This window comes from Taudactylus pleione, unplaced genomic scaffold (genome assembly GCF_031769625.1).
Source record: "Taudactylus pleione unplaced genomic scaffold, aTauple2 ptg000435l, whole genome shotgun sequence".
NCBI classification, from domain to species: Eukaryota; Metazoa; Chordata; class Amphibia; order Anura; family Myobatrachidae; genus Taudactylus; species Taudactylus pleione.
Genome location: NW_028284837.1, coordinates 2,575,366 through 2,588,598, shown reverse-complemented (window position 1 = coordinate 2,588,598; position 13,233 = coordinate 2,575,366). Strand labels below are relative to the sequence as shown.

Below are 13,233 nucleotides of genomic sequence, written 5' to 3'. Positions count from 1 at the left end.
ACACAATAAACTTGGTGGTGCAGAATTTTCTGAAAAGCGACAGGGGCGTGCAGGAGACGCTTTGGGTGGCCCGAAAAATTTCTGGCCACTTTCGCCATTCAGCGACTGCGTGCCGAAGACTGGAGCGCCAGCAAACACTCTTGAACCTGCCCCGCCATCACCTGAAGCAAGAGGTTGTGACGCGGTGGAACTCAACCCTCTATATGCTTCAGAGGATGGAGGAGCAGCAAAAGGCCATACAAGCCTATACATCCACCTATGACATAGGCAAAGGAGGGGGTATGCACCTGACTCAAGCGCAGTGGAGAATGATTTCCGTGTTGTGCAAGGTTCTCCAGCCCTTCGAACTTGCCACACGTGAAGTCAGTTCAGACACAGCCAGCTTGAGTCAGGTCATTCCCCTCATCAGGCTTTTGCAGAAGCAGCTGGAGAAAGTGAAGGAGGAGCTAAGACGGAGCGATTCCGCTCGGCATGTGGGACTTGTGGATGAAGCCCTTCATTCGCTTTGCCAGGATTCCAGGGTGGTCAATCTGTTGAAATCAGACCACTACATTTTGGCCACCGTGCTTGATCCTAGGTTTAAAGCCTATGTGGTGTCTCTCTTTCCGGCCGACACAAGCCTGCAGAGGTGCAAAGACCTGCTGGTGAACACACTGTCAGCTGAAGCGGAACGTGACACGTCAACGGCTCCTTCTTCATTTTCTCCAGCAACTGGGGCTGCCAGGAAAAAACTTAGGTATCCTAAGCAACCCGCTGGCGGTGATGCAGGGCAGGCAGGACCAAGTTTGGACATCTGGTACGGACTGAAGGACCTGGCAACAATTTCTGACATGTCTACTGTCACTGCATATGATACTGTCACCATTGACAGAATGGTGGAGGATTACATCGGTGACAGCATCCAAGTAGGCATGTCAGACAGTCCATACCTGTACTGGCAGGAAAAAGAGGCAATTTGGAGGCCCCTGTACAAGCTGGCTCTATTTTACCTGAGTTGCCCCCCCTCCAGTGTGTACTCCGAAAGAGTGTTTAGTGCAGCCGGGAACCTTGTCAGCGAAAGGCGTAGGAGGTTGCTTCCACAGAATGTGGAGAAGATGATGTTCATCAATATGAATTATCAGCTCTTCCAGGGAGACCAGCCTCCAGAAGGTACAGAGGGACCTGTGGTGGTGGATTCAAGTGGGGACGAGTTAATACTTTGTGAGGATGAGGATGTACACACTGAAGAGGGTGAGGAATCGGTGGATGAGGAGGATGAGGATGACATCTTGCCTCCGTAGAGCCAGTTTGCGCAGGGACACATTAATTGCCAGCTTGTTTTGTGGGGGCCCAAACGAACCAATCATTTCAGCCACAGTTGTGTGGCAGACCCTGGCGCTGAAATGATTGATTTGTTAAAGTGTGCATGTCCTGTTTATACAACATAAGGGTGGGTGGGAGGGCCCAAGGACAATTCCATCTTGCATTTCTTTTTTTTCTTTGCATTATGTACAGTTTGGGGCCTAGTTTTTCTAACTGCCATCCTGTCTGCCACTGCAGTGTCACTCCTAGATGGGTCACGTGTTTGTGCCGCCCACTCGTGTCGCTTAGCATAGTCATCCAGCTACCTCGGTGCAACCTTTTGGACATAAAAACACTATTGTGAGGTGTGAGGTGTTCAGAATAGACTGGAAATGAGTGGAAATTAAGGTTATTGAGGTTAATAATAGCATAGGAGCAGAGAAACCAACAAATTCTGTGATTTTAGCTGTTTTTATGCTTTTTTAAAAAAAAATACAGATCCAAAACACAAAACCCAGAACCCAAAACACGGAAGGGTGGTTTTGGCAAAACCAATCCAGATCCAAAACACGAAGAAAGATCCAGATCCAAAACCAAAACACAAAACACGAAAAGTGGCCGGTGCACACCCCTAATATATATATATATATATATATATATATAGATAGAAATGAGATAGATAGATAGATAGATAGATAGAAAGTTAGATAGATAGATAGATATGAGATAGATAAATAGATAGCTATATATAGATAGACATATAGTTATGAGATAGATAGATAGATTGATAGAAATGAAATAGATATATAGATAGATATGAGATAGATAGATATGAGATAGATAGATAGATATGAGATAGATAGATAGATAGATATGAGATAGATAGATAGATAGAGATAGATCGATATGAGATAGATGGATAGATATGAGATACATAGATATGAGATAGATCGATATGAGATAGATATGAGATAGATAGATAGATAGATAGATAGATATGAGATAGATAGATAGATATGAGATAGATAGATAGATAGATAGATAGATAGATAGATAGATAGATGACATTTTAGATAATGTAGTAGTTTTTAAAAAAATATTCAAAGATTGTACCTGAGGGCATCGGTAGAGTCCCAGAATATTGGCGATAGATATAGAGTGCGTGGAAAATGAGGACCCAATTAAAGCACTGAGGGGAACATTGCGAAGACACCGATAGTTGGGGATGGCCGTACCATGTCCTGATAACACTTGTAGAGTCGCTGCTGTATTCATTGTTATCACCCCACAAGAGTCATACCACTGAGCTCCCAGGGTTAGATTAGGTAATAACCTCCCATCTTTGTTTATCTCATGTACAGCAAATAAGAAAGCTTGAATTTGTTGAAAATAGGCAAAGGGAAACCTTGAGAAGAGATACAATTGTCAATTAATAATTTCTTATATAGGCAGATTATATATATATACACATATATGTGTGGACATTGTACTTCAATCACTTAAAATAATATTTTCTATCACTTCTTTTAATTGATTGGATTATAGAAATGAAAGGAGAAGGATGGCAAAATATGTAGAAGTACTGGATCTAGAGGTATGCATTCAGTCATATATTGTATACTGTAATAATACATTCACAGTGAGAATTTTTGTATGTTAGTCAATATGTGGTAGTACTGTTACTGGTCATTTTGTGCAGGAGTATATCTATATTATAAAATGTTTTTGGTGTAGATGATTATGGCTAAACACTACGTGGGGTTTACCCCTACTAACTAATCAGGAAGGCTTTGTCCAGCTTTGACCATTCTTAGTACAGTATCTCTGTAGGTCACAATGCTATTTACATCGGCCCTTTTGACACAAATGCAGACAGCTTTAAATGTCATTAATATTTACTCACTATTGTTCCATAAATTCACTCTCAGACATAGTGGAGCCCTATAAAGGAGCAGGCAACAGATGTGGCAAGGTGGGTGTTAACAGTAGCAACTGGAAAATCAGTTAGCAACAACAAGCACGCAATAAGGAAACCAGTCCCCAGTGGAGGAGGTGTGGGAAAAAGTCCCAGTTTGAAAATGCAGACTCTGGGAAAACTGGTTTGGGTGGAGAATTATGTTCCCATTAGAATAGGGTTTGTGGTGGCCTTGAAAGAACACAGAGAACAAGTGCTTAGCATTATTCTTGCCAATTGTGTCTGCATTAAGCAATGAGACTCTAGGACTTGGGTTTTGCCTAATTGCTAGTTCCTAATAATGTTCAGGTATCCAATTACCTTATTTTCTAGTCCCTAGCAAGGGGTCTGTATGGGTTGAAGGACCTAATCTCAGTGGTATATTGAGGGTACACCTGTCTAGTAGGAACCCAGGACTGTCCTTTGTCTTTCTTTAAAAAGACCAATAGAGTAAGCAGAACTCAAGACTGTCTTTATTTGTTTGACGATTACACATTTGAAGCATTTCTCAAGCTATAATTAACATTAGAGTATAAATTGTACCTAGATTATATAAAAGATGTCCCATTAAAGGTAATGGCTGATGTTCATGCTCATTCTCTAGAACATGCAGTGACATGCATAAAAATATTCTCATTATACTAGAGCACCCCCTAGACTAAGGGTGGGCAAAAATCTGCCCCTTCAGATGTTGTAAAACTACACATCCCAGCATGCTAAAAATGTTGCGATGCATGCTAGGATTTGTAGTTCATCAACAGCTGGAGGGCCGCTTATTGCCAACCCTTGCCCCAGACTCTCTACACAGTGATTGCTCTTATAGTGCCCTCAGTTTCCCAGTTCCTTATCACAGAAGCATCAAACTTGTTACAGTAACTTCATATCTGTACCCTTGACACTTTAAATGCATACTTCAGACATCACAAATAATAAAATAATTTTTTTTTGATCACACTGTACATTTATTTTTTATTTATTTATTTATTAACAGTTTCTTATATAGCGCAGCATATTCCGTTGCGCTTTACAATTGGAAACAATTGTAAAGCGCAATTTTGAATAGTGGTGAAGACCCATTAATGAATTTCAAGCTGTCTATTAATGATACCTACTGCGGCACCACTTACATTGTACAAGTGGTCAGTGGGGGTCTTTCAGCAAAAGTAGGATACTGGTAAACATCAGCAATGCGAACTGGTAACACAGCCCCTAGTATTACATCTCCAGGCTGTAAAATCCCCTTAAGCTCTGTAGTCTCCAGATGACATGGGTGGTCTACATTATGGAAAGATGAATTGATTGAGGTTAGGAGGAAGATCCACACTGAGAAGTATAAAGTAGCCATCATTGCGAATTACCTGTGAAAGCAAGTAACACTGCACAATTACTTAACATACAAGACAATATTAAATAAATTATACAATAATGTATTATACAAAGTTTGGGTAAAGTTTTTTTTAGTCATGTTGATATTCCATAAGCTTTAAAAATGTTTTACTTTATATAAGGCTTTAAACAACAGTCAACAGTATTTGAACTGTAATTTAGCACCTGCTTCCGGCTCTTGGAGGAACTAGAGCAAGCAATTTGGATAAAAGAGATCTAACTGACGTGGAAGACGTTCGCAGAGATTTATATGCACAAATAAAGTAATCCTAAATTAATAAAAATGGATTGCAGGACACTACTTGATTAAAAAAAAAAATGGAAACATGTCTTAATACTTTTGCTTTTTACTATAATGAATAATTAAATAATTTATTTTTATTATTTATTACATTTAATTAATTATCTTTAAATATTAAAATTAATCTATATTATCTTTATCCTTCCATGGAAATTGTACAAGATTTCTAATACCTTGCCTAGAACAGACCAGTAAATATGCACATTTGTTTATATGAACTGTCCCATGCACATGTGTAGCCACCTACAATTTAATTAGAAATAAAGCAGCTTTGAGGCCTCTGTGCCAAAGTACTTGCAAGTGAAATAGGAGATTGGTCATAAACTGTACTATAACAAAGGCAAAATAACAATTGCTAGACTCTGAAAGACAAATTAAATAGTGCAAAACTTTGAATAGTAGTTAGTATAGTATAAAAAGTTATTATAACATTAATATATAACTTGAAACAATGTTTAACATTGACAACAACTTGTATAAGACTTAAGCTTAAATATATTGAAAAAAATACTAAATATGTAGCAGCATAAAAAAAAATATAACAATTTGATCATCTCCAACAGTGATTATATCCAAAATGTAAATATCTGAAATAAAAAAATTATAATTACAAATTTTACTGTTTGTCTTAATTTAGCTTAATCTTAATGCTAAAATGAAGCATGTCTTTAGTAAGATTGTCATATAGTTTTTTTTCTCTTTTATTTTTTCCCTTCATGTTTCTCAAAACACTTTAAGTTGCATAGACACAAAAATTGATGCAACTAAAATAAATTTAAAGTTCAATAGTTGAAACATGTAGTAAAAATAACATAGCTAATAACAGAATAGGAATATGAATAATGTACAATACTTTTATGTAAAATGCTTATGCTGCATGTAGTTTTAATATTTGCAGTTGTGTTGCATCATGTGAATATGCAGTATCACAAAGAAATGCAATTAATTAAGTAGTGATATTTGGAAGATAACTATGTAATTAAATCTTTAAAGGAACTTAAAAATAAATATTGTATTGATAAAATTATAAACAAATAAATCTGGCAAATTTTTTACTTGAATAATAATGCATGAAAGATGAATATAAGGACATTCGGTGATAATGTGATGTGCACCTACAGTACATGTGACTGTTCGGTACAATAAGTCACAGAACTTTATCCCAGAGTACCATACTTACTGTGCAATAATTTTTTCCTATGTGAGCTGTGCAGAATTGCTGAATTTTCATTTTATAGAGAAACTGTTGGGCAATAAACAGCATTAATTACTAATGTGCATTCTGTTTGCCTTAAGGACTTTTTCCATTGCAAGAAGTTAAGATGTATTTCCTGAAGGGTTATTTCCACATGAGATTTGCTATAATTATTTTCCTTGGAGAAAAATTATAAATATTCTGGGCACAGATGTCGCATGTCTTCCCTGCATAATTCATGATAAATATACTGTATAGTATAAAAATTGTACGGATCACACGCATAGGGCCGTATTCAATTAGCAGCAAAAAGTCTGTTATGATGTCATTTTCGCCATTTTCACTTATCCCCATATTCAGTTACAAAGACTTTTCGCAGGTGCAAAAAGTCTTTGCCAAAAAACGGGAATAAGTTTTCACAATGGAATAGGTGGCGAAAAAAAGCGCAGAATTGGGGTTTTGGGGTGCAGGCTTTAAAAAAGTACCCTGCAACCCTTAATGTCCCCTAATAGTTATCTGTGTCAAATTTTTTTTAAAAAGTAGCATAGGACACCCCCAAAAAAGTGGTTTGGTTTTGGGGGCAAAAAAAAAAAAGTTGGGGGCCAAATTTAAAAACTAGCTAAATAGACTCAGGGGGGGGGTCCCCCAAGTATGCAGCAGGTATTTTCTAGAATGTGTTTGGTTGTGGCAGGTGGATTTTTTAAGAATTTTAAAAGTTCACTTTAGGGACTTCAAAATATGCTTGCACCAATTTTCATGTACCCCAAATTTGATGGGACTAATTGTTTTCCAAAAGAATGTTGCTAAATGCTATTCTTCACTACCTTTACAAAGACGGATAAAAACACCTGGCGGGTGCCTGAGGGATGCACAATGTTAGTGCACTGACAGTTGTCAGAGCTAGCAAATCACTTTTGATTGGATTACTGTTGATTAACCTCTCAAGATGAAAAAGCTTCATTTATTTTATGTCTATATTATATGCTATAGTATAATTGTTAGTGTGCATTTTAGCAGGACTTATATGCAACTTTCCTTTCTACACAATAAGTCCAAAGATCAAATCTCTTAACTTCATACATTGTCAGTAGGCACACACAGAGAAGCTCTCTTTCTTGTAAAACCATTTATGTAATAAACTGGTTTGGATATAACCGCATATAGACATGACAAGTTAACATGAACAATAGCAAAAAATCACCATCTTCTTCTGAAATATGCCTTCAAAAATAAAAACTAGTATAACTTTAATACTGGACATAGTGATAACACGCCAATATATTTTGCAACAGTGCCACCTGCTGTCCCTCCACTGCATTCATCCAAGAATATCCTTCGATCATGTCCACCAGCAGCCCATGTTTTCTCTTCCTGCTTGCAGCCCAACCAGTGTAAATGTCTTGTTGTCATGTATGTATTTCATTTCTTCCTTTGTTGCCTCAATCCATCTGTCTGCCTTCCCTTCTGGCAAGTAAGATACTTTCTCCCAGGATGTGGGTTTATGCATCTTGACTTTATATGAGAGGTGCACAGGTGCTTTACCTTTGCTTTCTCTGGTTGAGAGCTTTACTTCATCTGCCATGCACTCCTGTATATCTTCAGTATATAGTTTGCAGCTGATTTCAATCTCTTACTTAATGGCTGCCTTGCTGGTGCCTTTGAAGTTAGTGTTCTCTTCTTTATCCAGATTTGCTGAGATCATAATTTAATTTCTCAGTTCCTCAATAAATGTCACATTATTGCTTATAACAACTTTTTCTGCAGTGACATCACAAGGGGTCTGCAGGCCGAACCTGGTAGTTACTCGCCGAGGGGTGACACCAAAGTGCCGACTCCTCTTCAGTGACAGGACCCAGGAGCTGCACTGTAGCATTACGTGAAACACTCAGCTCCTGACACAGTGAGGGAGCTGGCACTGCACACAGTGGTCCCCGGGGGCAGTCTGCACTTTGGAACCCCAATAGAGATTACAAAGGGGGTTTGGGCCACAAGGCCATGCCCCCTGTCCAAGAGGCCACACACCAATAGAACAAGACCACTCCCTGTTTAACCTTACATTCCTACCCACAGCAGATGTCACCGTGGGGAGGGACGCCACTATTTTTCTGTTTTTGGATTTATGATTTCGTATCCTTTTCTGCACCCAACAAGAATCCCTTCCACTGCCTGGTTCTGCAGTTTACTGCATCTTTCTGTGGGAATGTATACAGATACTTTACATCTGAAAACTCTTGTATGTTTCATACTGGGTTTCTTGCCATGACATAATTTATATAACAGTTTCTCCACAGTTCTGTAGAATAGTCTATTCTATAAACAAGTGGCTGTCATTGTGGCTTCTCCCCAATATTTTTCAGATAGTCCTGAACCTGTTAACATGCATTTGACCATTTCAGTCAGTGTTATGTTCTTTCTTTCAGCTACCCCATTCTGTTCTGGTGTGTAGAGTACCATCTTGTGGTGTTCTATGCCGAGATGGCTTAGGAAGTGTTCTACTTTGTGTCCCTTGAATTCGCCTCCATTGTCTCTGCAAAATGCAAGTAGGTTTCTTTGAAAGTTGAAACGTATTTCTAGTCTTTGTCACATAATCACGTAAGTTGTACAGTATTTCATTTCTGCTTTGAATCAGGTAAGTGACTGTATCTCTGGAGTAGTCATTAGTGAAGGTCACTATATATCTGTTACCTCCTGGTGTGCACACTTTTATTGGGCTACACATGTACTGTGTATGAGATCAAGTGGTCTCAATTAGAGATGTGTGGTTCGGTTCTCCAGAATTCTGAAGCCACCCGAATTTCGTGAATCCGGTTCTAATATCCTGAGGAAATCCGGGTAAATCCGGGTCGTGGTTCTGATCTCTTTGCGGTTCGGAATTCGGATTTTAAATCCGAATTTTGGGTTTTGGATTGCATAAATTACATGATTTTAGCTCTTTTTAAAACTTTTTATCTATTTTTTATTTAAAAAATCCAGATCCAAAAAACTTGAGGGTGGTTTGCAAAACCAAATCCACATCCAAAACTTTGAAGGAGATACAGATCCAAAAGAAAAAACAAAATACGGAGGTCTTCGCAAACCCCTAGTCTCAAAGCTCTGCTCTCACTTTGTTTTGGGATTGTTATTCTTGTGGCTTTTGCTTTGATACAGGATTCACACCTCATAATTTATTTTTAAAAATTGTGTTATGTTTTTAAAATAAAGAAAATAAACAGCAGCCTATCGCTGCACTTATATAACAGGGCCAAGTCCCCTGCCCCAAAAAATCCAAGAAAATCAAGAAAAAATAAGTGTGCTGTTTAGGAAGCTGTGTATATGTAACAAATTAGTTTATTATATAATACATATCAATGGATCAATAAAGTGCATACACAATTTAAAATAGATAATAAAAAAATGGCTAATCCACATATACCCTAATGCAATCTACAAAGGAACCTATAGCCACAGGATCTTAATATCATCAGCATGCTTTTCAATCATCTGGCAATTAGATATGTAGCAATTAAAAAATAAAAATAAAGTATTTTGTGAAAAGAATCCAGGGAGTCAGTCAAGCAAGATAGCAGCAATAGTTCAATAGCAAGATAAAGTGCAATCTCCAGCAGCCCATCTCTATGCTCTTGCATAATTCTTCTTTGCTAAGTCTCATCTGGTACAGTTTTCTTAGCAGGAATCACTTGCTGTTTAAACTGGTTCATTCATGTAGTTTCTGCAGTGCATCCCACATAGAAACATAGAATTTGACGGCAGATAAGAACCACTTGGCCCATCTAGTCTGCCCCTTTTCATTTATCCTTTTGGCAACTTCTACCTTATTTGTTCCTTAGGTCTCTCTTAAGGATATTCTTATGCCTATTCCAAGCATGTTTAAATTATTTCACAGTCTTAGCTTCAACCACCTCTTATGGGAGGCTATTCCACTTATCCACTACCCTTTCTGTGAAGTAGTAATTTTTCCTTAAATTTCCTCTGAGCCTACCTCCCTCCAGTCTCAGTGCATGTCCTCGTGTTCTTGTACATCTCTTCCTTTGAAGAATGCTTCCCTCCTGTGCCTTATTAATACCCTTGATGTATTTAATTGAAAGTTTCTATCATGTCCCCTCTTTCCCTTCTCTGTTCCAAACTATACATATTAAGATCTTTTAGTCTTTCTGGGTAAGTTCTCTGCTGTAGGCCATGCACCATTTTAGATGCCCTTCTTTGTACCATGTCTATTAAATATATATACTTCTGGAGATATGGCTTCCATAACGGAAAAAGTATTCTAGACGAGGACGTACCAATGATCTATACAGTGGCATTATCACTTCTTTTTTTCCTACCACTTATTCCTCTCCCTAGGTAACCAATCATCTGACTTGCCTTCCTCAATGCTTTGTTGCATTGTCTGCCTGCCTTCAAGTAATCTGAAATGGTTGACTCCTTGAATCCCTTTCCTTATCTGTATTTTGTATCATAGTAGCATTAATGCTGTTTTTCACATACATAGCTACTCCTCCACCAATCCTCCCCATTCTGTCCTTTCAAAATAGAGTATAGCCTGGTACAGCTATATCCCAGTCATGATTTTCATTACACCATGATTCTATAATTGCTACAATATCTAGTTCATCCCTTGTCATTATTGCACTTAGTTCTGAGATTTTATCAGCTATGCTCCTGGCATTTGCACACATAGCTCTAAAGGTGCCTATCCACATGCCAACAATGAAGGACTGAATGATAACGATATCATTATGGTTCAGTCGTTCATTATACTCTGCAGTGCCCACACTGAATGATATATCATTCAGTGCAGGCACCCTTCCTCATCCCTGAACATGCTCAACCTGATGATACTGTCAGGTTGACCGTCATGTTTGGGTGATGAGCAATACCGACAACGACCAGCGGGGAGCGCGCAATGCTGGTCATTGCCGGCATATACACTGCACAATTAATGAATGACTGAACGATAACGATGTCATTATCATTCAATCGTCCAATTATATCGGCAAGTGGAAACGCGTCTTAAGAATTTTGCTTGTGCATCTTTTTATTCTAGACATGATCAGACTGTGTATTAGAAAATGACAATGTTTCAGATGAATTTTGGAATTACCTGGTCTCAGATGTTGTTCAATGTTTGTTCAACTGTTTTTTAACTGTTATTTAAAAAATTTCCTCACTTTCTAATTTCCTCACTTTGTATATTTCCAAACTCAGACAACTGCCCCCTTAACTGAATGCAAATATATAGTAGATCTGATTCAGAAAAGCTACAGCTGAAACAGGGCCAAAACTAGGATTTTTGTAACCCGGGGCAAGAGAGTAATTTGGCGCCCCCCTGGTAATTCCCCCATAGTAATGCCCCCTGCAGCAGTGCCCCTATAGTAATGCCCCCTTCAGCAGTGCACCTATAGTATTGCCCCCTGAGGTATTGCCCCTGTAGTAGTGTCCATATAGTAATGCCCCCATAGTGATGCCCCTGTAGTAGTGCCCATATTGTAATGCCCCTGTAGTAGTGCCCATATAGTAATGCCCCCATAGTAATGCCCCTGTAGTGGTTCCCATATGGTAATGCCCCCATAGTAGTGCCCAAAAAATAATGCCCCTGTAGTAGTGCCCATATAGTAATGCCCCTCTAGTAGTGCCCATATAGTAATGCCCCGATAGTAAGGCCCCTGTATTAGTGCCCATATAGTAATGCCCCTGTAGTAGTTCTGTGCCCATATAGTAATATCCCTGTAGTAGTGCCCATATGTTAATGCCCCTGTAGTGCCGCTTACAGAAAAAATAAAAACATTGCTTACCTTAAACCCCACTCTGACATCCGGTCTGCCTGGTTGCTCCTCAAAACTATGGGAGAGACATCAAGATGTCTCTCCCATAGTGCCCGTGGGGAGAGCCGGAAGCTGGAGCAGAAGAGAACTACAGCCTCTGGCTACCGCGGCGCTGCAGAGATTGAGCCTGGCACCTGCTAGTAATTAAATCTCAGCGGGCATCCGGCTGGGAGCCTCCCGGCGGCACCAGGTTGGAGGATACTGGCTGCGGGTGCAGCGGCGCCCTTGGTGCACGTGCATCTCCAGCCCCCCCTAGTTGCAGCCCTGGCTTAAGCCACATCACCATCTAATCAAAGGCGTTGAATTACCCAGTGTTAAGTAAACACTAGGCCATCAATGACACTTCAATGAACAACATCTTCAAAACAAGCAATACCAATGACAAGCATGTACTAATATTATACACATACTTTTACATACACAGCTGATTTTATATAGATAAGAATTTGTAGTTTGCAGGATAGCAAGGAAATTCACATACTGTACCTGAGATGAAAAGAAACAGATTATAAATCCATATTCACTGAGATTCAGGCAGCACTGACAGTTTTTTTAACTGTTTAAAAATGTTCACACTTTATATCCTCACTTCGTATATTTCCAAACTCAGACAACTGCCCCCTCAAACAACTGCCCCTTCAGACAACTACCACCTCAGACAACTGCCCCCTCAGACAACTGCCACCTCAGACAACTGCCCCCTCAGATATCCAGTGGCAAAAGCAGGATTTCTAGAGGGGGGTTTCAAATGCTTGATTTTAGAGCAGTCGTGGCCAGTCCATGAGGAGGGCAGAATTAGCACTTATCCAGCTTTTATATGTTACATACAAAGTGTATTGTGTGTCATAATTCCAGCATATACAGGACCAGCGATCACAGTGCGCCATTAGATGCGGCAGTAGGTCCATCCTGTCTGAGCAGAATGTTTTTCTTCAGATGTGGGCACCATTCCTGAGCATTGGAGCAAGTCTGGGAGTCTGGGGGAGCAGCAGAAGAACCTAGCACTGCCCTGGACATATATGTACATACTGGACACCTTATGTACTGGATAGTGTATTATTATACAGTATTAATAATTTACCCTATTGATGGTCTATAGCAGTGCACCCGTAACAGTGCATGTTTTCCAGATCTCCTAGTTGGTGCACAGGTTTATTTATTACTAGCTGACACATTTTAAAAGATCCACAGTTGGTGCTGATCATTTCATTTGTGATACTGAGAAGAACATGCAGCGCTAGTAACATTCTATTATATTACTATTTCTATTGTGGTCATGGTGTGTGCTGGGGAG

The 13,233-nt window shown here is 39.2% G+C and overlaps 1 protein-coding gene across 1 annotated transcript in view; it reads right to left on the bottom strand.

Moving 5' to 3' along the window:
• Positions 1-13,233, bottom strand: part of LOC148505897 (extracellular calcium-sensing receptor-like) — a 52,141-nt gene that overhangs the window by 31,450 nt on the left and 7,458 nt on the right. Inside the window, exon 3 of the mRNA XM_088447609.1 lies at positions 2,395-2,686. Within this exon, the coding sequence (XP_088303735.1) occupies positions 2,395-2,686 (292 nt within the window). The remainder of the gene's footprint in view (positions 1-2,394; positions 2,687-13,233) is intronic.